Consider the following 26,143-nt stretch of genomic DNA (forward strand, 5'->3'; position numbering starts at 1 on the left):
GAACCAGATATGAGTAACAGAGTTGTAACTCGAGAGTTGGGAGCCACAGGACGATTGTTACATGGCAAGGAGCTGAGAGAAATGCGTGAGGATGATCAAGAGACATCTGTAGTACATCCCAGAGGATTATCTAGAGCTAATGTAACCAGACAGGATAGTACTGGATACAGATGATTCCTCAGTGCCAACTAGCACTGAGGGATGGATGAGAATGTTGCAAGCATTTATGCGCATCACAGGAAACCACCATGAACTTGCTTTATACAAGACAGACGGAGGGAGCTCCACTGCAGCCTGGCAGAAAAGACAATTCCCAAAAATATCAGCAGGGTGAGTCTGTGGAAAGTTTTTTAGCTTTGTTTGAAGCTGCCCTGAGAGAAAAATGAGGTTCCCAGAAGAGATCAGAAAGGGCATTATGGCCTTGTGTGTGGCTGGAGATTTAGCCCAGTTGTTGGGGGAACTTACACTTGGGGAGGAGGCCACCTAGGAGAATTTTAAAAGGCAAGCGTTAGCCAGATTTGAGAAATCTGAGGGCCAGTTAAGAGAAGAACTGAGGGGAGCCTTCCCTAAGAGGAGAGAGAGCTATGTTGCTTTCATGGCTCGATTGAAGCTCATAGTTCAGCAGTGGTATAGAGCTGCAAGAGTTGAATCTGTGGAAGATTCGTGCAACCGGATAGCGAGAGAACAATTTTTTCAAATACTCCCTGAAGAAATTTCAGCTCTAGTTCAAGCTAGAGAGACCTTGGACTTATCTGATTTGGCCGCTTTCGCAGACCAGATGGCCAACATAAAGAGCAAGGAAAGAAAAACAGCACGTTTCATGCCAGGGAAGAGAGAGTCGTTTAAAACCAACTTGAGAAATGCTGAGTTTGGCAGAAAGGAAGGAGTTAAAACTCTGTTCCAAAAAAAAAGACTTCTCTCCAAGGCCCAAAAAATCAGCTGGAACTTCTACATCAAGAGATATCATATGCTTTTTATGTGGACAGAGAGGACATATTAAATCACAGTGTGCAGAAAACAAGAAAGAAACAAGGGTGCAACATATTGGAAGTGATCAAGTTTTTGTGCAGACTGGAGATTGGGAGGAGATCAGCGATTCGCCAGCTAGCTCTGCCTATTCCAGTGAAGAAGAGCCAGTCACCATGATGATAAAGCATTCTGCTAAGTTCGGGCAAAATCCTGAGCCGACAGTTAAGAGACATATGGGTGATAAGAAAACTGTTAAAACTGGTGAATGGGAGCCCAAGGTGAGAATGGGAAAATTACAGCTTGTTGATGTAAATTGGGTAATATCTGAAGAGCAGAGACATTGGGTGGGAGCTCTCAGGGCTATGAAAGTGTTACTTGGGGGGAAGTTGTGGGTGGAAGGTTCCGTTGATACAGGGGCAGATATAAGTTCTATCAACAGAAGGCTATTAAATCAAATAAATCATCAATTGGTGGGAAAGATGCAGGTTACCCCTTATGAAGGGCCCCCTATATATATGGATTTAGCCATGATCCACATCCAGACTCCCAAGGTTAAAAGGAACATCTATGTCATTGTTGCATGAGAGGTTTTCTGATATGCCTTTCATAGTTGGAGCAGATTTACTATATCAATCTAGCCAAATGAGAGCAGTAGTCACCAGATCAAAGGCTAAAGTTAAGAAGGAGGTTGATAATAATGAAAGGAAGGGAAAAAAGGAGGAACAGAATGGTCAAAAGGAGGAATTAAGAAAGGTGGGATGAAAAAGGTTCCAATCATTGATTCCCAAAGTTGGGGAGAAACTTAAGCCAAATATAGACAAGCAAAAAGAAAAAAATGGGGCAGAAATAGAACAGATAGAAGAAGCTGAGCCAGCTGAGTCAGCTAATTGGAAGAAGGGAGAGATGAGTCAGTAAGTAACCCCAGTTTAGTTACCCCAGCATTGGAAGTTGAAACCTTTCATTCTAAAGGTGAAGAAACTGTAAATCATGAAATATCTGAGCAGTTTAAAAATTGAACAAAGATCTTGTTGTCCACTTTGAAAGAGTTATGTGAAAAGGCAGGGGTTGCCACTCGGAGAGGTATCTAAAGAAAATCCTGAAAGATTTTTTGTGGCCAATCTGGCTTGTTATATAGGCAACGGTGGAGTCAAGGCTTCTTCTTGAGAAAGGAGAAGTAACTTTACAGTTAGTGGTCCCTAAAAGGTATAGAGAAGAAATTTTAGAACTGGCTCATAGTGTCCCATTGGCAGGACATCTAGGGATAAGAAGAACTATGGAAAGAACTCAAAGGCAGTTTTTTTGGCCAGGGTTGACTAAAGCAGTGAAAGGACTTTATACTAGAGACATGTGATGTCTGTCAGCGTGTTGGTCATTCCACTGATCGAACTAGATGTAAGCTCCGACCCTATCCAGTAATTGATGAACCTTTTGCAAGGGTCAGTTTGGACATTTTAGGTCCTTTGCCCAAAAAAGCAGTTCTGGGGAAACAAAGTACACATTATGAAGTTATGGTTGACCATGCAACCAGATTTCCTTGTTGCCTTTTGTGTAAGAAATATTACATCAGCGTCAATAACTAAGATTTTACAATGGAATTTGCTTATCCTACTTCCTATGGAGTGATGAAAACATTAGTGACTGAAATCAAGCCCCCAATTTAATGTCACAGATGATGGAGAAATTTTGTGGAGTTGGCTGAGGGTTTCCAACATGTCCCTGTAGTGGCATATAATCCTCAAATTCAAATGGTTTGGTAGAGAGGACCGTGCTCAGAATTACTGGCCAATTGTTTGAGAGATCTTATGTGGTGGTGATCAATTTCAAATTCTTGGGATCAAGCTGTGCCATATTTGACATTTGCTCTCCGTGATTCAGTCCAGGAGAGCTTAGGATTCCAGTCCAAATCAAGTTATTGTTTGGTAGAGACATTAGGAGGTCCTTTGAGGTTTGGCTACAGGGCTGGAATTGGGAAGGCTTTTACTGATGAATCTTGTCCCAAGGATGTGGAATGCATATTTTTGTGAGCTGCAAAGGACTCTGCAGGAAGTGAGGACGATGGCAGCAGAGAATTTGAAACAGGCTCAGCAAAGGCAAAAGACTTATTTTGATGCCAAGGCTAGACCACGCAGCTTTGCAGTGGGTGATAAAGTATTGCTATTGTCAGTAGATAAGCCTGTTAAGCTGGATGTGGCTTGGAAGGGACCTCATGTGATAAGGCAGGTCTTACCTAATGATAACTATGTGATTCAAGAAGTTGATGTGCTTAGAACTGTGCATGCGAATAGACTAAAACCATATTGTGAGAGATCTGTGGTAATTTTTCCAGTACAGGTTGATACTGATGCAGGTGAGTTGGTAGAATGGTAAGATTTTGAAGAATGTGTCTCCTGATATGAGTAAGGTCCAAATTTCAAATAAGTCTATCAGAGAAGAGGCAATGTCCAGCAAAGTAACATCTCTTGTTGAGGGACTTTGACATGTCGTTTCACGTAACAGCCTGGTTTGACTCCATATGATTTCTCATAATATTGACACCGGAAATGTTGCACCTTATTAAGATCCACTCCATACCCACTCCCAATAATCGTGATGAAGGAGGGGTTGTGGAGAAGGAGGTCCTAAACAAATGCTGAAGTGGGGATATTATTGAGCCTTAGTCAGAGGTGCATAGGGGAGCACCTATAGTGCTGGTGAAGAAAAAACAAGTGTCTGAGGGTGGACCCTCCTGAGTTCCCAGGACTGTGTGTAGATTTTTTTTAGAAAGGTCAATTTGATAACAACTTGCTCTGATCCTTATCCCACCCCTCGTCTATAGAGGGAATTGGTAGAGAGACTAGCCACAGTGCCAAGTTTATTAGCACCCTGGATTGTTCAAAGGGGTATTGGCAAATTCCCTTTAACTAAAGAGGCCTCTGAAAAAACAGCCTGCTTGTGTGTGGGCTTGGACATTTTCAATTTAAAGAGAGGAGGATGCCTTTTGGATTGAATGGAGCTTCCAAGACCTTTCAAAGGATTGATTGATAAAAAAGGTTCCTTACTGGGTTAGACTCCTTATGCTTCTTGGTTATCAGGATGATATAGCCATCATGCAAGTTCTGATTCATGGGGAATCTCATTACTCTGGAAACACATGCAAACAGTTCTGCTGCAGAAGGTCCAGGAAGCTGGGTTAATCCTTTGAGACCTGATAAAATGTCAGTTTGGATGGAAGGAGGTGGTATATCTGGGTCACTGTCAGTTGGTAATGGTCAAATTCAAGCCCCTTAGGAAGCTAAAGTTGCCAGTATTAAGAATTGGCCTGTTCCAACTACAAAAAAAAGATATCCCAGTCCTTTTAGGGTTGGTTGGATTTTTTTATAAGGAAGGTTCATACCTCAGCAGCTAAGTGAACATGGCTGCCTGCACCCATTAACAGACTTGTGTAAAAAGAGAGCTCCTTTTTAAGCTTGTTTGGAGCCACAGGAGTGTCAAGGCTGCTTTGGATGGATGGGGGTGAAAAGAGGTCATTGCAGAAGTGCTCCAGTGTTGGCTGCTCCTGATTTTGACAAGCCATTTGAGAATCCTACACTGATGCACATCAAGAATCGCAGGACTGGGTGCCGCCTTGGTTCCAAAAAAGAGGTGAAGAATCAATTGATGCATCCAATAATTTTCCTTAGTAGAAAGTTGTTACCAAGGGAATGTGCATTTTCATTACAATAGAAAAGGAGTGCTCTTGCCATCCTCTGGCCGATCAAGAAATTGCACCGCATCTACCCTGATAGGGAAGTCTAAGTTTATTGTGAGGTCTGACCATAACCCCTCTAGCCTTTTGAATAAGAGATGAAGAATAGTAATGCTCGTATATTGAGGTGGTCCTTGGCCCTACAGGATTATGAGTTCGAGATCCGACATGTAAAAGGCAAGGATAATGTCATTGCCGATGCATTAAGTCGTTATGGTCAATCTTAACATGCAATGGTTTCTTGTACACTGATTGTTATTACTGTCAGTAATTTAAATATGTAATTATCTGATGTAATTGGGTATAACTGAAAATTTGGGACATTATGCCCCGAATTTTCAGCTGAAGTGGGCGTGTGGAGAAAAAACTTATCTGGGTTTAATTGTAGCTGCACCAGCATGACTCTTCCTGTAAGTTTTGTGTCATGTTTTAAAGTGTTAACTGTTTGGGCTTTTCTCCAGCTGGCCTGTCCTGGAATTGAAAAGTAATCGGCTGAAGGTCATCACCAGCTGTTTGAAGTTGTGAATTGTTGAAGTCTTAAAGAATGTTAACCTACGCATTCATTTAGTATAATGAGTCTGTTGAAGATTCCTTTTAAGTAAATTCGACTCCTGGTTGGTGGAGGGAGATTGCTGATTAGTGGAGATATAAAAGGAAGATTTCTCTTCCATCAAGGAAGCCAACAGGTGATTAGAAGAGGAGTGATTTTGTTAGAGCTAGGAGTAATTATTAAGCTTGCTAAGTTTGAAAGTTACGCACTGTGTAGTGCTTTGTTTGGATTTTAAAGTTGCTGGCCATTCTGTGAATGTGAGCCTGCTAATATATTCTGAATGCTGAGTGCAAACAGAACCTAATAAAACAGTTTTAAGGACAATTTTTCTCTGAGTGTGTGTTAAATATAAAATCCTAACCCACAAAGAGGAAGGACCTGCAGAGTCTTCCTCCACATTCCCTGTTACAGCAGGAACAGAGAAATGAAACTTACAGGGGACCCAGAGGAATGAAACTTAACCCTGACAGCTATCATGCTTAACCTTCTCTTCTCCAGACTCAACATACCAAGCTCCCTAGGCTGCTCCTCACAGGACATGGATTCCAGACCTTTTACCATTTTGGTCACCCTCCTCTGGACCCATTCCAGCTTGTCCATATCCTTCTTGAATTGTGGTGCCCAAAACTGGACATAATATTCCAGGTGAGATCTGACCAAGGCAGAGTAGAATGGTATTATTACATCCCACAATCTAGATACTACAGTCCTGTTGATGCAACCTTTGGCTTTATTGGCTGCTGCATCACACTGCTGACTCAGCTTCAATTTGTGGGTTACTAAGACTCCCATATCCCTTTCACACGTACTGTTGTCAAGCCAGATGACACCCACTCTATATCTGTGCAGTTGTTGTTGTTTTTTTGCCAAAGTGTAGTATCTTCCATTTACCTCTGTTGAAATTCATTTTGTTAGTTTTGGACCAGCTCTCTAACCTGTCCAAGTTATTTTGAATTCTTACAGTCCTCATGGTATCCTCACCTGAGAGAATTCTTTGATGTGAAGTAAGGGCTGATTTCTGACTAAAGATATTCCCGCACTCCATGAAATCATACAGTCTCTCTTGTACAGGAAATTTCTTCTTGGAAATGATACTCATGTTCTGACTAAAGGCCTCTCCAAAGGCCACACTTTCATTTTTCCTGGAGAAGATTCTGTGGTCAGCATGGACATCCTCGTTCCTTTTTGTTTTAGTTGACCCTTCTTCTTTGAGTGAGTTTGCATAGAAATCATCTCCTTGGGATTGAATGGGCTTATCTCTCCTGTTGTCCATGTGGCTTCCCACCCGCTTCTGTGATTCTTCTGCATCGATGAAGTTTTCTTTGTAGTCTTCATTCTTAGATTTTTCCAAAAAGAACCCCTGGAATCCCCCAGTGCTCTCCTCTATGTGAATTGCTGGAATAAAGAAAGAGATCCTGTCAGCCCCAGTGGAAGAAGCCAAGCCACCGATCAGGCACCATTCACTAATAACTGTGATTTTATATATTGAATATCCTTGAATATTCAACAATGCATTAGCCTGCTTAAGAGCTACAGATGAGCTCAGCCTCAAAAGGACCTTGCAGGTCCCTGAAGGCCTTTCTCAGCTGGCTTTGTAATTCAGATGAACTATGAGTTGTTAAGAAGCAAAGCAAAAGTCTCCTGGAGCTGTTCCTTGCTCAATCCCTTGACATAACCATGAAAGATACTCACTTCCAGCCAGCACATCAGGGAATGAAATACTGTCTTTGCATTCTCTTGAGAAACTCTCCAGCGTTTCTTTGGATGCAAGACCTGTGTCTGTTTCTCTTATATTCCTGGCTCCTTTGGCAGAGGCAGAGGGGGAGAGAGAGAGAGAGAGGGAGGGAGGGAGGGAGGGGGAGGGGGAGAGAGAGAGAGAGAGAGAGGGGGGGGGAGGGAGGGAGGGAGGGAGAGAGAGAGAGAGAGAGAGAAAGAGAGAGAGAGAAATCATTCTTATATGGGGAATAAAATTAATCCTATTCCTTGACATAACCCTGAAGGATACTCACTTGCAGCCAGCTCATCTGGGAATGAAGTACTCTCTTTCCATCCTCTTGAGAAACTCTCCAGCATTTCTTTGGATGTCAGATTTTTGTCTGTTTCCATAACCATCTCTCTTACATTTCTGGCTCCTTTGGCACAGATAGAGAAAATGACTGTTCTTATATGTGGAAGGAAAGAAATCAATGCAAGAGGATTTTTTTCTGGGAGAGTGGTCAAGATTAAAGCCCACAATCCAACTAGTGCAGGGGGGTGGATCCATTCCAGATCATGCTCAGAGGGGATGATTGTAATCCCATCTGGAGGACAACTGCTGTAATGGCTGGCAACAGAGAATCATTCTGGGGGTTTCTTAGTCCTGCATTGGCCTCAGGCCAGGACACACTCTCTGTTTTGGGTGATGGTCACAATACTGCCCTCAGTTTCCCTGGGCAAGTTAGGTGGCTTAGATTGCTCTGCTCAGCCATGCTGAAGATTACTTTTGCTGTTATCTTGGCTCTGAGGCCTCCACAAGGGAGTTGGTACCAGGACACGCCTCAATGCAATGTATTGCATTCAAGATTTTGAGTCATGCATCATCTCAAAGGCAGCCGTTTGTGCCTTTACCACCTATGAAAGTTCCTTACCCAGAGAGGCCACAGTCCTGTAGTTCTCCAGCATAACTTCCCTGTAGAGAGTTCTTTGGTATGGATCCAGCAGGGCCCACTCTGCCTCAGTAAAACACATGGCCACCTCCTTAAAGGAAACTGGAGACTGAAAGAAAATGCATGCTTGTATCCCTTGTCATAGATTGTGCCATGCAGAGGCAGCACTCTGGATGGGGACGTTGTGGGAGGGTGGATGACGGAGAGCTGGGAATGTGTTTTAGGAGTGGCATTCAGAGTTTCTTCCTTGGACCCCTCAGAACCAACTGCAGGAGAAGAGCCCCACTGAGAAAGAGGAGTAGACTCCGGCTTCTCCCTGCTTATCTCCCCTACCTGGATTGGAGGAGCAGCAACTGTTTCCACACCTCCACAAGGAGAACGGATCAACACTGCCTCTTCACTGCCTGTGAGGGAGAGAAAAGCGGAAGGAAGGATATTCACCTCAATTTCCAATTCTGTTTTCTAGTATGGGAGACCAGAGGGCACCCATAAGCATCAGGGAGCTATAGATGCTGCTGACACATTTCAGACTTCTGTGGACTGTCCTGTGAACATTGTAGCTCAAAAACATATCAGCATGTCCACTGCATCAGACCAAAGGGCCAAGCATGCTCTTCTCCCACTGGCTGGGCCCTTGCAGATGCTCTTGAGTTCAGGCTGGTTTAAGAAGAGGGAGGCCAAAATGACATTGCATGGCACTTCACCATCACAATTAGCCAAAAACCCAGACATGATTTTACTACATCTGCAAACTCAAGTTAATATCTATGAGTTTTCAAAGCATCCACTGGCCCACTAATGTCACATCTGGGTTTCTGATAAGAAGCAATGTAATGTGACATCACATCTTCTCTAACTCTCCCCAAAGATGTTTTGGATGCCAGAGCACAGTCTGGTATTCCCAGAGCAGCATCCTATTTCTCGCAGCTACCCAGCAGATGATCTGATATGAGCACCAAAAGAAAACTTCTCACTATTCTTGACCCCTAGAAATTGGATTTCAGAGCATGCTCCCCAGAATGTGTAGGGTCCATTTATTCAAAAGATTGAAGAGCTTGGCCAAGATTTGTCTACTTTTCCTTTGGAACCAACTGGAGTCTCCTTAAAGGGTTGCTAACTGCCAGGTGGGGGCCTGGAGATCTTCTGGAATCACAAAAGATCTCCCAATTACAGCAATCAGCTCTCCCTGTAGCGTTGCCAGATCCAAGTTGGGAAATTCTTGAAGATTTGGGGATGGAATCTTTGTGGGGTGAGGTTTGAGGAGAGAAGCAATATCAGCAAGGTATAATACCACAGAGTCCTTCCTCCAGAGCAGCCATTTTCTCGAAATAGATTGTACATTTTTGAGTCCTGCCCCCCACCCTCCCCCAGATCCACATTCCAAATCTTCAGGAATTTCCTAACCTGAAGTTGGCAACACCATTTCCTTCACATACATCCTACCTTTATCTGCTCCTCTATGTGAAGCTTTCCCATCCCCAGCAACCTCTACTTAGGAAAACTGTGGTCCAGTTGTGTGGCCACTGGGAAGGCCCACTTGCCTGGTAGGAGATCCTCAAGGACTTCTGGGGTGGAACCTCACTTTTCCATGTATCTCCCACACATGAATCCCATGTATCCTCTTTCCTTCCCTTTGGACATCCCCGTATCCTCTTCCCTGTTCCTGCCTGAGCCATTTATAACCCAGGTATATTTATTATTGATTTACTTCATTTACCCCCGTTTCTTCACTGTGAAGAGCAAAGGAACTTACATTATTCTCCATTCCTTTTTATCTGCAGAACAACCCTGTGAGGTAGGTTAGGCTGAATGCATGTGACTTGTCCAAAAATCACCCAGTGAACTTCCACATGAATATTGGGCTTCCAACCACTGCACCACACTGGGTTTCTTAGTGTGGGTGATGTTGAACAGTAGCAAGCAGCCAGACCTACTTGATTCAGGCAAATTGGAGTATCAAGTCACCCCAGAGGCTGCTTCCTGGTCTTGGGTTGCCAATCTCCAGGTGGGAGCTGGAGATTCTCCAGGGAGCTGTCCACCTGAAGAAAATGACTGTTTTGGAGGTTGGACTCTATGGCATTATATTCCACTGAGCCCTCTCCCCTCCCCAAATTTTACCCTTCTCAGTCACATTTCAGCGGCATCTGCTAACTTGTGGTGCTGCAGGGGGCTATCCTCAATGCTGTTAGCATCTATATGCAGCCCCTGGCACAGCTTGTTTGAAGCTCTGGGCAGGGTTGTCACCAATATGTGGATGACACTTAGCTTGTTCTCCTGAAGGAAGACTGCCTTGCTGTTACCCTAGATACTCTGGCAGTGTCTGGAGGTTGTGGTTGGTTGGTCGAGAAACAGCAGATTGAAGCTAAATCCATTTAAGACAAGAGGTCCTGTGGCTAGGTTGGGGGGAGCTGTTGGAGGGTTTCCAACTGCCATGCTTAGATGGAGTGGCTTTAACACCTGCTTCATCCATCAAGAGCCTGGATAGGACTCTGGAGTCCTCCTCATCTATGGAGGTCCAGGTCACACATATGGCCAAAATGGTCCTTTTCCATCTACGACAGGCCAGACAGTTGGCCCCCTATCTTTCCCACTCGGATTTGGCCACAGTGATCCATGCAACAGTCACCTCCGTGTTAGATTGCTGTAGCTTGCTCTATGCAGGCAAGACTGACCCAGAAGCTAAAATTGCTTCAGAACACAGTGATGAGGCTTTTCATTGGTGAAATGGAGAGAGACCACTATTACACTGATACTAAGCCAGCTGCACTGGTTGCCAATAGAATTCCACATCATGTTCAAGTTTTTGGTTTTAACCCACAAGGCCATGAGTGGTCTGGGGCCCTCATACCCGACGAGCCACACCTCCTCATATTGCTCTCAGTGGACACTCTGTTCCTCCCAACAGTAATATTCTGGTGGTCTCAGGCCCCAAGGACATCCAGTTGACCCTGGCTCCAGCCTGATAGAACAATCTGTCAGCTGACTCCAGGGCCCTGCAGGACCTTAGTCAGTTCAGCAGGGTCTGCAAGATGGAAATGTTCCATCCAGCCTTTGGTTGAGGCCTCCCGTCAGTCCAGTTGATCCATCTATAAGCCAGTCTCTCTTACCTACCTGCCCAGGAACCCCTCCCCTTTCTCCTCCTGATGAATAGAAATTTTATGTCAGGATGGGATGTGGAATTGTTTTCAGGCTAGGATTGGATATTGCCCCATCAAAATGCTATGTTTTAATGTTAAGGTTTTATGTATTTGTATTGTGATCGTATTTAACTGTTGCGAGCCACCCAGAGCCCAGCCTTGGCAGGGAATGGATGCAATATGAATATAATAAAATAACATTAAAATAAAAATAGGCCTAGAAAGGACTCTGTGCCTTGCTTTTCCTGACAACCAAGTCTTAGAAGGAAACAGCCACTGAGGGACTCTACTGCTTACAGATATAGGTGAACCTTTTGATATTTTTTAGTTTATTAAACCACCCAATATACTTTTTTTGGTTCCAGATTTTTTGCAAACCTGCAGCCCTTTTCAGGGTTGCAGAAAAATCTGTCTTGCTTGTTATGAGCTCCAGTCACATTTAAGCATCCAAAGATCTGCTAACTTCGCTATCAGAGTATAAAATTGACTGAAGAAGCATTTCATATTGTTTCCCAGCTAGAACTCTCTACCCATTGAGTGCCCCATTCCCATGCAGGCACAACAAGTCCTTACCACATGAGAGGGCAGCTTGGACATGCTCCTGGGCCTGCTGCCCTTCCTCCAACAGAACTCTTTCCATCTCAGAGAATTCAGCTTCCACCTTCACAGAAGAATCCCACATCTGAAACAGCAGCAAGGGAGATGGGTAGGAGGCAAAATGGAAAACACCAAGGAATGGATCCTGCCACAGCATAGTGTAGTGGCTAGGAGTGGACTCTAATCTGGATAACCATGTTTGATTCTCCACTCCTCCACGTGAGTTGCAGACTCTTATTTGGAAACTGGATTTGTTTCCCCGTCTCTACGTATGAAGCCTGCTGGGTGACCTTGGGCTAGTCACAGTTCTTTGGAATTCTCTCAGCCCCACCTACCTCTCAAGGTGACCGTTATGGGGAGAGGAAAGAGTTTGTAAGCCACCTTGAGTCCCCTTACAGGAGAGAAAGGTGAGGTATACATTCAAACTCTTCTTCCCCATTCCCAGGCTTTGCACCATTCTATTAACAGACCTGGTAGGGGTTTCTTCCAGCGCTGGCAAATTATCTGGAGGGATAGGAAATTCCCTAGAAGTAGTTGCTAAAATCTAAAATCTCCCATTTGGGTGGTGAAACCTGAACAAATATTAGGTAGGAAATCATTAGAAGAAGGTCAGATACATTTACTTGGGACATACCTGGAAAGAAAAGCCCTCACCTGTTTTGCCTGCCTCTTCTCCTCTGCCTGACTCAGGAGGAAACCTTCAGCCAGGGCTACAGCTTGGGAACTGGTTTCCGGGTCACATCCTCTGACCCAGCACTGCATTTCCTGGGGCAGGATGGTCAAGAACTGCTCCAGGATCACCAGGTCCAGGATCTGCTTCTTGGAGTTCCTCTCTGGCTTCAGCCAGTGGTTGCAGAGTCCATGAAGCTGGCTGCAAACCTCTCGGGGCCCATCAGCCTCATAGTAGTGAAACTGCCGGAACAGTTGACAAAATCCTTCTGCTTTCAGAGGCTCCTGATCCCGGATTTCTGGCACAGCTGTCTCCCAGAATTGAACACCTCTCCCAGCCTGGATGGGACAGAGGCCTTTCCTTGCTCTGTTCGTTGCTCTAGGCTTTTCTGGGTTGTATTCATCCATATTCTTCCTCTTCTATTGGGTCGCCTCTGACTGTGAAAAGATGCCTTTACTTACAAGGCTATGAAGAGGGGCTTCGCCCTGTGGGGAATGGGGGGGGGGGGGGAAGAGACAACAATGTGCCACATGAAAGACAAAAGATAATGGAAATACACAGTGGATCAAAAATAAAGTGCCCCTTGTGGTTTGTAATATAGTTTTTGTGTATTACATACCCAGCTTTGATAGATATGTTTGATTCTTAAGGAAAGTTAACTGTCTCTGCCTCTTTAAAGAAGCTACACATTTTTCTCCAGTTACTTTGAAGGACTTTCCTGGGGTAGGGGAAGGAATCGTGTCTGACCATGTCTTCCTCACCCCCAATTCGAAGGCAACTCCCAGCCAAGTGTAACTTTTTTAATTCCAATAGGAACATCAAAGAAATATTTTTAAATTAAAGAACTGAAAGAGTTCACACTTGATAGTGTGCTACCTACAGTAATAGCAGTAAACAAACTTTAATGTTTTTCTTTCTTATTTTTTAATCAGACACAATATATAGAAGAGCAAGTAAGAATGCAAAACAATAATTAATGGACCAGTTCCAGCCTGCTTTCTGACTGCTATCTAGCCAGCCCCTTGAAGATGATTAGACTTGCAATTCTGTTCTGGAGTATAATCTGTTGTTTCCTTTCAGGAGTTTCTTGCAGCCCTCAAGGTTGGGATGCTTCTGAGGTAGATGGCCTGCAGCTTCACCCCTCCAATCACTCTGGAATGTTATCCTTAAATGGATTACTGCTTCTCTTACTTACGCCCACCTCTTGTACTCAGGTTACACAAGGACAATACCTGTCTGTCCCCTTTCTCACAAATCATCCTTGGAGTGGTTGTGTTTGTGTGAGTAGGGGACAGTAGGTCCCTTTAGGAGCAGATCCTTTTAAAAAAACCATTAGTATAGCTGATTTTCCGACCAAGGGCCAGAACATTGAAAAGCTCATAATATCCTAGATTGGGGGATTAGGGTCACCGTCTTCACACATCCATTCTCCTTTGTTCTTTTTCACACCATTAAATAATGATCCTGAAGGGTGCAAATAACGCACCAACTTCAGTACAAAAATCATGTATTCACTTTTTCACGGTGCTGGGATTGCACAAAAATTCCAAAGCCTGAATCCTCATGGAGTCTTATGATTTTTGCTCTAGGTCAGCCCACACTCACCATCAAATCACAGATCATGTCTATAGCCACAGATCACAATGCAAAAACCAGACATCCATTGCTCTGTGGCACTATAATGGTAAAAAACCAGAGTTCCAGTGCAAAGATTTTTTCATCGGATTACTTCAGATTTACTATCAAAGAACATAACCTGTCCATAGCCACAGATTAGGAGCTAAAGTTGGATTGTCTGGCTCAAGGAGACAGGTGGGTGATTCCAACCCTGAACTTGGTAACTCCAAATGTTTCTCTGATTCATGGAAAACCCCCTGCACATAGAAAGCTAGCTCTGCAAAGAGAAGGGATGTGCCCACTTTCTCTGTTACTATCAATTAGGTCAGAGACTGATGTCTTCTTGACTTTCCAGATGGGGCCCTCCATCGAGCACCTGGCACCACAGACTCTGAAGAAATCCTGTAACTCTGGTTCATCAGCTCAGATAGTCTGGAGATTCCTCCCCCCCCCCCTTATTGTGTCTTTTTATAATAGAAATCATGGCCGTTGCCCCTCCTTGCCACAAAGTATCCTTGGTGTGTGTGGCTTGTGCGTGGGGGGGGGGGGTCTGTCTTTTTAGGAATAGATCCTAAAAAATCCATCAACAGAGCTGATTTTGAAACAAAGGGACAGAGGCTGGAAAAGCTCATAATATTTTTAATTGAGGGATTAGAGTCAGGGGTGTCCACTGCCTCCATGCCCTCTCCTTTGTCCTTTCTTCTCATCTTAAATAATATTCAACTATTTTCCACCTTCCATGGCACCTTGAGGTTGAGGCATGCTCAGGTCCCACTGCTGGGGGGTGGGTGGGTTTGAAATAGTTTTTAAAATCCTTTTCTGACAATCCCCAAACTCTTCTGCATATCTGGAAAGCCTCCCTCCATCCCATACTCTGTTTTGATGCCATACAGAGAAAAAGTGGACCAAACAGATGATGATAAAAGCATACTTTTATAACCCGCATTTCTCTCCTTTAAGGAGTTTCAAAGTGGCTGACAAACTCCTTCTCTTCCCCTCCTCACAACAGATACATTGTGAGGTCTATGGGGCTGAGATAATTTCTCAGGGAACTGTGCCTGGCCCAAGATCACCCAGCAGGCTTTATGTGGAGGAGTGGGGAATCGAACTTGGTTCTCCAGATTACAGTTCACCACTCTTAACCACTATACCATGCTACAAAAAATGCCAGGATTTCTACGGGGGTAAAGACCAAAAGGATTGGAGGGGGGCTCTTCCTCATTGATTTCCTAAGAACAAAGACATTGCTGCTGTTTCTTGAGATCCTGAAGTAAAAAGAAGGAAAGATCTGCTGGGGTCAGGCTGCCAAAAAGCAGAGAGGCAGATGAATGGGGTACACTCACCCCAAATCTCCTGCCCCTCCTCAGCCTTGACCCATCAGCCCCTTCCCTTCCCCAGCGAGAAAGTCCCTTTGTTATTCATGCCTCTTGTGGGTCTTAATTCCCTGGCTCTTCTTTCTTTGTTTTGCACTAAGTGGCTCTTTCTGGCATGAGAAGGGGGTTTGTGAACCGAAGAGGAGAGGGCTCTTCTCTCAATTCTCTGCTCCCCCCCTTCCTTTTTCTATGTTTTAGGTCTTGCCTAGGAGGCCCAGGCCCTACATTTCTTCTCCTTCCACAAATCCCTTTATGCTCATCAGACCCCTCCCAGTCATCCCTGCAGCAGCCCGGAAAACTCACACCTTTATCCTGTAAGGGGGGGAGCAGGAAATGGCTCTCTCCCCACAAGCACCTACATAGGAAAGTTACCTAGACTGAGCTAATATAATAACCTTTAACTAGACTGGGCTAATATCTACCTCCACTGGCCAGGAAATGCCCCCGCCCCGAGCGGGGGAGCAAAGACTCCAGCTCACTGACCTCCCCTGTGGGGGGACGGATGAGAGATTTTCGTGGGGTGGGGGCAGCTATCGCTCCTTTCCTCTGGAGACTCTCCTCTCTGCTCGGGGCTTTGCCCTCCGGAATGAAGGGACGTCCTAGACTCAGCCCCCACTGAATGCGCCTCATTTGCACACCCATTGAAGATTGGCAGAGGGTGGGGGGCGACCCAATGCAGATCACGGGAACACCCCCCACCCCCACCCCGCTTACTCCTCTCCCTTCAAGGGAGAAAGGCTGGGCATTTATGCCCACTCAGATTGCTGCACTCTTGCCAGCCGCTGGGTCGGGAGGGTACCTGCCGGGAGGAGGGGTGGGTGGGTGGGTGTCTGTCTCCACACACTCCTGTCCCTGAGTCCAGTCCGCTCTTCTCCCCGCCTTCCCTTCACTCACAGCCCCCACCCACCGAGAATTCATCCAGTGCGCCCCCCCCCCCCCGGGGTCTGGTGCAGAGAGGAGGGAGAAAGAGGAGCCCCAGATGGAGCAGACCCCCCCCCCCCCCCCCCGTGATTACCCCCAACCCCGACTCACTCGGAAGGAGCTGCTGCCGCTGCACCCATGAGTTGCTTTTCCATGTGGGGACTCCAGGCAAGAAGGAAGTGGCCTTTCCCCCCTCTTTCCTGGCGGCCTCTCTAGGATTTCGGACTCCCTGGCCTCGTTTGTCCTGGGGGAAGAGACAGTGGCGGGAACCGTGCCCCTCCCACGCTTTCCCCTCCTCCTACCTGCAAAGCGAGCTTTGCATTTGCCTTGGGGAGGAAAAGGGGCAGGGGCAGTAAAAAATAGACCATGATGGCGAACCTTTTTGAGACCGAGTGCCCAAACTGCAACCCAAAACCCACTTATTTATCACAAAGTGCCAACATGGCAATTTAACCTGAATACTGAGGTTTTAGTATAGAGAAAACGGTTGGCTCCAAGGCATGCGTTACTCGGGATTAAGCTTGGTGATAGTCGGTGGCTTTGCTTTGAAGCAATTGTGCAACGCTTCAAACGAGTGAATCATGACCCTAGGAGGGTTTACTCAGAAGCAAACCCCATTGCCAGCAACCAAGCTTACTCCCAGGTAAAGGATCACGCTTTCTTCCCATGAAAATCAGTAGGGTTTAACAGTGCTTAACAGGGTTACCTACACTGCTTCCCCAAAACTAGGCCTTGGGTTTAATGCTAATAATAATAACACTGAGACCCCCCCTCCCCTTCTGCCATATAGGGGCCCTAACGACTTCAGGACCCAATTGTGCTTCTCTGGAGTGGCCATGGTTTTTTCGCGAGATTTCTGGGATACTGTTTTTAGAATATGCTTATTTTAATTCAACTGTATGTTTTATATATGGTATTATACTGTTCACCGCCCTGAGCCCTTCGGGGATAGGGCGGTATAATAAATTAAATAAATAAATAATAATCATCATCATCATCATCTCCCTGAAATAATTACACTATTATCACATGACGAACTCTGTGCACGCGTGCCCACAGAGAGGGCTCTGAGTGCCACCTCTGGCACCTGTGCCATAGGTTCGCCACCACTGCAGTATGGCAAGGAGTAAGGAAGCTGGCCGTGGAGGCCCCTTTCTGCTCCTGGGAAGTTTCTTTCCTCTTAGAAATAGGGAGTCCCTCCACGTTAGACCCAAAAAAGAGAGGCTGATTTGGAGGCTGGTGGAAATGGAGCTGAGACACTAGAAAGCTCGAGGACACCTGGGTTTGTTTTTAAAGGAATAATTGAAATCCACTAACTGCAATTACGGAATATTTTTAGTCTGAGGGCACACCTACCCCCCCTCCCCCAACCTCTCATCCAGCCCCTTTTGAGGGAAGCTCTCTAAAAAGCTCGAAGGAAGAGCTCGCTGACAAGTCTGTAGATCTTGCACCGTTAACCCTGCAAGCCTCACTCCAGTGCCACAACTCTCAGGAGTAAGGGTAGACCAGGGGAAAGGTCAGAGGTGTTTCTGCTCCACATGTCCTATTCTGCTGATGCCAAATTCAAGTCCAAACTTGAAGGTCTTGTGGAATGAACTCATCTGCTATAAAGCCAGAGAGAAAGTGACATGTATGACATCTCCTGCAGGAAAATAATTTAAATTTCCTTTATACTTAGAATCAAAGAGTTGGAAGAGACCACCAGGGCCACCAAGTTCAACCCACTGCCATGCAGGAACACATAATCAAAGCACTCCCGACATATGTTCATCCAGCCTGTGTTTACTTGCAATAATTTAGTTTGAGATCTGGTTAGAAACTGATCATGCCAGATACAAGCTGCATTTTCCGATACCTATTTTCATTCCACAATTGTTACATTTAGTATCTTTTAAATACTACAGCCACAATTACTGTTTAGTGATATATGTTAATTCATTTAAATGTGTGCAGGTGAAATGTTTCATATCTTTTACAAAAGGAGTAAAAATGGCTCGGTGTTAAAAACCATCTAGCAAGGTTGCTTTAAACAGGTCAAATAATAGTCCAGTATGTTTGCCATCTTGAAGGAAGCTTATACCAACTTCATAGCAGAAACGAAGTCTGCAGCTCTTCTGGTCACCACCGCAGTGCTGTGATGAATGAAAGCTTCAACTAAACTTTATTCTGCCATGAAACTCTTAAATCAGGGGCTCTGTAAAGGCAAATAGTTCATAATTGTCATAATGCACATAATTGTCAGATATATAATTTGGATACAGAATATTTCTCAAAAGCAACAGAATATGGAACATGCAGAGACAGCACTGAGAGAGAGTGCTGAGCCCAAGGTCATCTAGAGTGCGTCATGATTGCATGGAGATTTGAAGCGAGTTCTCTGGATCTTAAAGTCACTCAAACCATACTGCCCTGTGTATTGTTGAAGGCTATCACGGCCAGATCCAACTGGTTGTGTGGCTTTCCAAGCTGTGTGGCCACACAACCCGAAAAACCCACCACAACCATACTGCCCTGCTTTACAGAAAATTGTACCATTGCAATATTCAGTCAAGTTTCAACAGTGTGTATATGCTCTTCATATACAAAACCTTTCTGTGCAAACATCACCAAAAACATTGCGAATCTTGACTTCAGACTCAGTCTCAAAGTTTGAGAGGCTTTTGACCCCTACTAGCAGCATCTGTTTTGTAATGGTATTCCATTATTATTTGCTCCTAGACATTAAATATGGATGCATATTTGAAAGATAATGCCTTACATAAAGTTGCTGCTGGTATAAAAGCATATTTAGTATCAAAGAAACTAGCACAATAATATGTGGAGGATTTTATCCATGCACCTTTGTGTTTTCTACATTCTCCCAAAATTCTAGTTTTTCATGTACCACTGGTCCACTGTAAGGTTTTAGCAGGGATCCACATTATGTACCTTAGGAATGTACCACATTTGTAGTTGAGACCATATTAATATTCAGTAGCAATGTAATAAAGCAGTCTTTGGTGTCATTGTGAACACTTGAGACTACTGATATACACATCTTGAAGTTACAGATCATTCTTCTCAAAGTTGTGAGGTCATATACATAATAGTAAACAAAAAGCAATAGCTATTCTCATAGTGCCAAAGAAATGAAGAAACTTTGAAGTGTTTCAAAATCCAAAATGCCTGATATTTAGGATCCTTATATATAATGAAATTATTGTACAACAAATGCACTGTTAAAATAATGAAATATTTTGACAATTTAAAAGACTAAGTTATTGTGGTATAAGCATTTATCAGATGCATGAAATGATGGAAGTCTCCTTTGGCAATATAAATACAAAACCCTGATAATTAAAGGAGGCTGGAGAAAGGAATAATTCCATAGGCAGGCCAAAATTTATGTTTTGCTGTCCTGTGCTACATAGTAGAGTTCAAATGAAAATAAACACCCCAGTCAAGAGTATACCCTTCGAGTCAGCATAGAACACATCCAGCTGCTGATAAATTAGTAGAGTCCCATCTGTATAAGAATTCCAAGCCCAATTTCTCATAGGAGTCTTCCTTTGAAACTCAGCTGCTTAAGTGTTGGAAACTTTAAAATTGCCATAGCAGAATATCTGCTCAGAATTTTCCTGAATGTACTCAGTGAGGCTCACCTCCATGGTAAGAGTAAGACCATTACGGAATATCCAGGAAGACAGAAGCATCAACTATCTGGCCACTCAACCAGTTTTGTTTGAAAAACATTTTTTGTCCACTTAAGAGACAAACCAGTTTCTCCTTAACTGATCACCTTCTTGGGCTATCTGTTCTCTCAGCTTTGTTACTGTTTGATAATCACAAAATATCTTTTTATTCACTTTTGATGGCTTGTCAGCATTTTAATCCACTCACAGCCTATACAGGGAGGGGTTTGGCAACTTAGATGGGTCTTCAGGATGCAATAGTCCAACCGCAGCATTATATCAACTACAAACAAGCCAATATCCACCCACATGCCAAAGATCAAGTCCATAGCAGTGACATAGGTATAGATTTCTTATGGGGTGGGTTTGGGGGGCCACGCCCCCACCTGCTCATGGGGGTGTGGCCACACCTCCCCAAGCCCCGCCTCTGACCTCAGTGCTTATAAAAGCAGTTCTCCACAGCCAGAAGACTCCCCTGCCCCTCCCACTGGGCAGCCCACAGTCCCTTCTGCCCTCCCCTCCTGGCAGAGGCGTAGCTAGGGAAAACCGGTGCAAAATCTGAGACTGGTGCAAAATCTGAGTCCCCCCCCCATGGGTGGCTGCTGTGATGCTGCAATCCACCTCCAAACAGCATCATTTTCAATGGTGTTTAAACTAGGGAGCCCAGATTCTCCTTTTAAATCCACCTTAAAGGGAGAGTCTGGGGTCCCAGTTAAAGCAACATTGAAAGTGATGCTGTTTTGGGGTGGATACTCCCCCACCCCGAAACAGCATCACTTTCAATGTTTAAACTGGGGACCTCAGATTCTCCCTTTAAATCCATGCTGAAGGGGGTGGATTTAAAAGGAGAATCTGAGGGAATTTGAGGGGTGCCTGCTGTCAGGGGTGCAATTGTTAAGTTAGCACCACCAAAATGTCAGGGTATCTTTAGGAGACTATCCTGATAAGACCACTCAGGTTTGGTGAAGTTTGGTTCAGCGGGTCCAAAGTTATGGACCCTCAAAGGTGTAGCCCCCATCTTCTTTTAGCTCCCATTGGAAACAATGGGGAATGGGGCACCTCCTTTGGGAGCCCATAACTTGGGACCCCCTGAACCAAACCTCACCAAACTTGGGTGGTATTATCAGGAGAGTCTCCAACCAAATCCCTGAAATTCTGGTGCTACTAGTCCAGTGATGGCGAACCTATGGCACGGGTGCCAGAGGTGGCACTCGGAGCCCTCTCTGTGGGCACACGCACACAGAGTTCATCATGTGGGGGACAGAAAATCACCCCCCCACACACACACACATCTAGACTGACCTGGGCCACTGAGCACAATGTGCGCGCACCGCGGTGAGCAGGGAGGACTCGGATGGCGGGCCTGGTGCCTGTGCTCTGGGTGGCTGCTGCCTGGGAGGGGCGCAGAGGAGGCAGAGATGCTAGAGAGGCACAGAGCAGTGGGCGTGGGACTTGCTGGAGGCTAGAGCAGGCTGGCCCCTGCTCGAGCGGGTGGGGCAGAGGAAGAGGGAGCCAACCCATTTTTTCTAAACTAAAACCTCAGCATTCATGTTAAATTGCCGTGTTGGCACTTTGCGATAAATAAGTGGGGTTTGGGTTGCAATTTGGGCACTCGGTCTCAAAAAGGTTCGCCATCACTGTACTAGTCTAAAAGCTGCACCCCCTACAGGCCAATAACTGAAAAAACTTAAAAATGCAAAAAAACACAAATGGGGTGGAATTTCAGAAATGTGACAGGAAGGGTTGAATCCAGGGGGAAAAAACCCCTTACCTACGTCCTTGGTCCAGGGTAGTTGAAGCTTTTATTCATCACAGTGCTGCGGTAGTGTCCAGAAAATCAGAGTTGGGGTACCCCATGCACCCCAACTTCCAGTGGAAGCAGACCACTCCAGAAGTGGCTCCCCAAGTTCTGCCTCTCATACAAGTTCAGTGAGGGGTCACACAATACCCCAAAAGAAAACAACGAAACACTGCTTTGTACACTCCACTTGCCTCCAAATTGCTCCTGATGATCTGGCTTCACCTGGGGGTAACCCAGCACCTTCCCCCAACCTCCGCGAAGTCAAAATGCTCTACAGCTTACACTCTGTATTTCTGTCTCCATATCCTGCACTGCAGGGCTGTTGTTCCTTTAGTCATAAACACCAGTGGTTCTTTGGTGTTTTTAACTTAACAAATTTAGTTCTTTTTATTTGATACGTGTGTCTTGGATGACAAGTGATTGTGAGGGCTTTATGAACAAGAGTGTGAGGGTTTTTTTGAAGTAGGGGCTTGTTGCAACTGCCTGCTGTCTTAACTACCAAAAAAGGCTGTAGAGAGAAATACTAGCATTCCCACACCCATGCTTCAGAGGCGAGCCTGTGAGACGTCCATCCCTCCCCCATTCAAATTTTTATTTGCCAGCTGAGGAAGTATAAGAGTATGCGTTGGTTGAGAGATGTTAAAATGGGCTTTCCCAAACAGCTTTTACAAATACAAAAACCTTTAATGGCATAAAAGAGGTGGTGATATACAAAATATGTTAAAACCAAATAACTAAAACTTACAAAAAAAGGTTTCTCTCTTGATCCAAGTGCCTTAATTAAAAACCTGGCAACTGACTCAGTAGTGTGGGGATGATGGTCACTGAGCAAGTATGAAACTTATTTCCCTGTCTGATCTCGCTGAGTATTTCTTCAGGATGGCCTCAAGAAAAAGTAACCGATAGTCTGCTAAATCTTTGCAATGAAAGAGCACATGTTCTGTTGCTTCAGGTAGGCCCGCTGCACAGGAACATGCTCTGTTCTCCTGTGGGATGTTGTGATATCTGCCTCTTGTTTGGGCAGTTGGTAGCACATTAAGTCGAGCAAGCATGAAATATCTACGAAGGTGTGGACTGGTTAAATTACTCATGTATTTAGGCATAAAACCCAGCAAAGGTGGTGAGATGCCATAGAATGTGGTACTCATTCCGCACACGCAGAATAATGCACTTTCAAACTGTTTTCAGTGCTCTTCGAAGCTGTGCGGAATAGCAAAATCCACTTGCAAACAGTTGTGAAAGTGGTTTGAAAACGCATTATTTTGCGTGTGCGGAAGGAGCCTGGGAGAGCAAGTTCTACTGGCTCCAGCTATGAGAAGCTGCCCTTCGATGTCAAGAGTGCGTTGTTTCAAAACTCCAAACGCCTGTCCTTCATCCATCAGTAGAAGTTGGTCAAAAGATACACCTATGCTGTTAATTTGATTGATAATTTTGGTGTGTCAAGTGGAGTGGAAGTGGTCGCTTAACAGAAGGTATGTCAGGCTGCCTGGGAAGGCTCTAAAATGAAGGCGAAGCCAATATTTAAACAAAGAAAGCCAAACCCGGGAAGAAATCATCTTAGCTCCGGTTTCCAAACAAAGAACTTGATATGTGACCCAATAGTTTGGAAGACCCAATAGGAGACAAAAAAACAAAGATTGAACACTCTCTAATTTTTCAGCAGTTTTTGCTCCCCAGATTGGGGCTCCATAGAGTACTTGTAGCAATAATTTTGACTGAAAAACTTCCATTGCGGCAGGGAAAAATTGACCGCCACGGGTGTGAAAAAAATCTAGATATTGCCAGCACTTTGGTTTTAATTGTATTGAGAGTCTGGTGGATAGGAGAGGTCCAGGTTAAGGAATGGTGGAAGGTAATTCCTAAATACCTGTATGAATGAACCTGTTCAATCGATGTACCATTTATTTACCACACGCTGCCAAACAGCTTTTATAGAATGTCCTTGCCCTCCTTCCATTTGAACAATCCAGAATTTTTGCTGTTTCATACATCCCACAGTTCTGCACAGGGAATACAGCTGGATGGTCCCAGATTCTGCCTAGGTGCTAGCTAGAGTTACCAATCTCCAGGTGGGGCTGGGAGAATTCAAGTAATATACTCTGTTGAAATCCCTCCTCTCCTCTCCCCAACCCTTTCCCCTCACCAGGCTTTACCCCTATTTTCTAGAAATTTCTCTACCTGGAGTTGGCAACACTTCTGGCAGCCCTCTTGGTTCAAAATGAGAAGACACTTAGAGACTTTTCTACATTATCTCACAAGACTCTTGAAGGACTTTCACTGCTTCTGTTGAGGTAAGCAGACCTTCCCCAGACAAGGTACCAGCTAGGCTGTGTATAGATACAGATGTCAGACAGCAAAGCTAAACAAGACCACAGTTACTGCGTAGACCACATTCATTTGTTCAGAAACTATGCATCCCAATAAGTTATTTCATGTTTTCTTCAAAATCCACTTGAGCAGTAAAAGGTTCCCCTTTTGTTTGTTTCCTGAGGCAAAAGCAAAGAGAAAAACCATCGTGGGTTTCCGGGTTGTGTGACCATTATTGCTTCTCATGTTTCACCCACATCTGTGGCTGGCATATTCAGAGGCATGTCACAGTAAGATGTGTTTCTTTTACCAAATATATTTGATTTGTACATTTCCTTAAAATGTTCTAAAAGACATAATAAAAAGCTAATCTAAAACATAAAGAAAGTCACATTACAAAAGAGCGTGCTATTTTCCAAGTCCCTTTGTTGTGTTCTAAGCACATGCTAATCAAAAAGTCTATAGCTAAAAAAATTCTGCAAACAACCCCTTTGCAAACATACTCCTTTGCAAATGCACATTTTACTCTCAAAAACTGTAAGGTTCCTTCCACACATGCAGAATAATGCACTTTCAATCCATTTTCAGTGCACTTTGCAGCTGGATTTTACTGCACGAAATAGCAAAATCTAATTGCAAACAGTTGTGAAAGTGGATTGAAAGTGCATTATTTTGCATGTGCAGAAGGGGCCTAAGTCTCAGAAGCCAACTCTTCCCCTTTCCTCACTAAAGCAGCACTTCATAGCCTGCTGTCATGCCTCAATCCTCCTAAAACTCCCATCCCATCATTGCAATAGCCCTTCCCCACTACCAAAGGGAGTCTTTGGGGGAGGGACGAAAAGTCTATTTGATTCCCCCACCCAATGAAGCATCATTGCACACCCTGGGGTCACTAGGCAGCCATTCCTAAAACCTCCCACTACCATTTATCATGGCCCACGACTTTAGGCTATACACCTCTCACTTTGGGGGGTATGATATACTTCAGCTACTAAAACATTATTTGACCATTCAAAAAGTCTCTGTGTAAGTTCTTTTACACTTTTGCACACTGCCACCATGACTAAATGTCTTTCCACATTCAAAAGGTTTCTCCCTGTGGGATTTTTTTTGGATGCTTCTGAAAACTGCAACGGTAACTGAATCTCTCACCACACTGTAAATTCAAAAGATTTCTTTCTCATGTGGATTCATTGATAGGTTTTAAGATGGTCATTCTGACTGAACCTCTTCCCACACTTTCAGCATTCAAAAGGTTTGTCTTCGTGTCCTTTTCAAGATTGCTACTCTGAATTTTTGTCCACATTCACAGCATTCAACAGGATTTTCCCGTTTGGGTTCTTTGATGCTCTTGAAGACGACTACTAACTACATCTTTTCCCATACAGTGAACATTCAACAGAATCCACCTACTTGTGGGTTCTTTGATGGGTTTTAAGGTGGTCGTTCTGACTGAACCTCTTTCCACACTCTAAGCATTCAAAAGGTTTCTCCTCTGTGTGAGTTCTTTGATGGCTTTGAAGACTGCTACTGTGATTGAATCTCTTTCCACACTCGGAGCATTCAAAAGGTTTTTCCCCTGTGTGGATTCTTCGATGTGTTTGAAGATGGCTACTCTGACTGAATCTCTTCCCACACTCTAAGCATTCAAAAGGTTTCTCCCCTGTGTGGATTCTTTGATGCTTTTGAAGACTACTACTGTGACTGAATCTCTTTCCACACTCTAAGCATTCAAATGGTTTTTCCCCTGTATGTTTCCTTTGATGGCTATGAAGGTGGCCACTGTGCCTGAATCTCTTTCCACATTCTGGGCATTCAAAAGGTTTCTCCCCTGTGTGAGTTCTTAGATGCTCTTGAAGATTGCCACTCCAATTGAATTTCTTTCCACACTCTAAGCATTCAAAAGTTTTCTCCCCTGTGTGGATTCTTTGATGCGCTTGAAGGCTGCTGCTGTAACTGAATCTCTTTCCACACTCTGAACATTTGAAAGGTTTTTCCCCTGTGTGGGTTTTTTGATGCCTTTGAAGCTCTGTTCTGCAAAGGAAGCCCCTTCCACACTCCACACACTGGTGGGTTTTCTTTCCACTGTGCAGTTGCAAATCTTTCTCACATTGGGTTTGATTTGAGAATTTCATTCCACACTCCAAGTACTTGAATGCAT

At 44.5% G+C, this 26,143-nt stretch overlaps 2 protein-coding genes and 2 long non-coding RNA genes across 20 annotated transcripts in view; 1 reads left to right on the forward strand and 3 right to left on the reverse strand.

Moving 5' to 3' along the window:
- LOC125428543 (zinc finger protein 883-like) overlaps positions 1–26,143 on the forward strand; it is a 454,328-nt gene that overhangs the window by 391,517 nt on the left and 36,668 nt on the right. The window lies entirely within an intron of this gene.
- LOC125428537 (zinc finger protein 436-like) overlaps positions 1–26,143 on the reverse strand; it is a 774,209-nt gene that overhangs the window by 368,665 nt on the left and 379,401 nt on the right. For 10 of the 17 annotated variants that reach the window (XM_048488785.1, XM_048488784.1, XM_048488781.1 and 7 more), the window contains 5 exons: positions 8,222–8,292; positions 7,871–7,997; positions 7,253–7,375; positions 6,936–7,046; positions 6,225–6,638 (listed from right to left, as the gene is read on the reverse strand). In XM_048488785.1, the coding sequence (XP_048344742.1) occupies positions 6,225–6,638; positions 6,936–7,046; positions 7,253–7,375; positions 7,871–7,997; positions 8,222–8,292 (846 nt within the window). Of the gene's footprint in view, positions 1–6,224; positions 6,639–6,935; positions 7,047–7,252; positions 7,405–7,870; positions 7,998–8,221; positions 8,293–11,598; positions 11,708–12,276; positions 12,778–13,897; positions 13,969–16,314; positions 16,415–26,143 lie in introns of those variants that run through there. The other 7 variants (XM_048488791.1, XM_048488788.1, XM_048488790.1 and 4 more) reach the window with 4 other exon arrangements.
- On the reverse strand, positions 17,966–21,237 carry LOC125428942. The gene is made up of 2 exons (XR_007243911.1): positions 21,177–21,237; positions 17,966–18,397 (listed from the first exon to the last, which is right to left on the reverse strand). It is a non-coding gene; the product is annotated as an uncharacterized LOC125428942 (long non-coding RNA).
- On the reverse strand, positions 24,283–25,513 carry LOC125428922. The gene is made up of 2 exons (XR_007243887.1): positions 25,441–25,513; positions 24,283–25,209 (listed from the first exon to the last, which is right to left on the reverse strand). It is a non-coding gene; the product is annotated as an uncharacterized LOC125428922 (long non-coding RNA).

This window comes from Sphaerodactylus townsendi, linkage group LG03 (assembly GCF_021028975.2).
Source record: "Sphaerodactylus townsendi isolate TG3544 linkage group LG03, MPM_Stown_v2.3, whole genome shotgun sequence".
NCBI classification, from domain to species: Eukaryota; Metazoa; Chordata; class Lepidosauria; order Squamata; family Sphaerodactylidae; genus Sphaerodactylus; species Sphaerodactylus townsendi.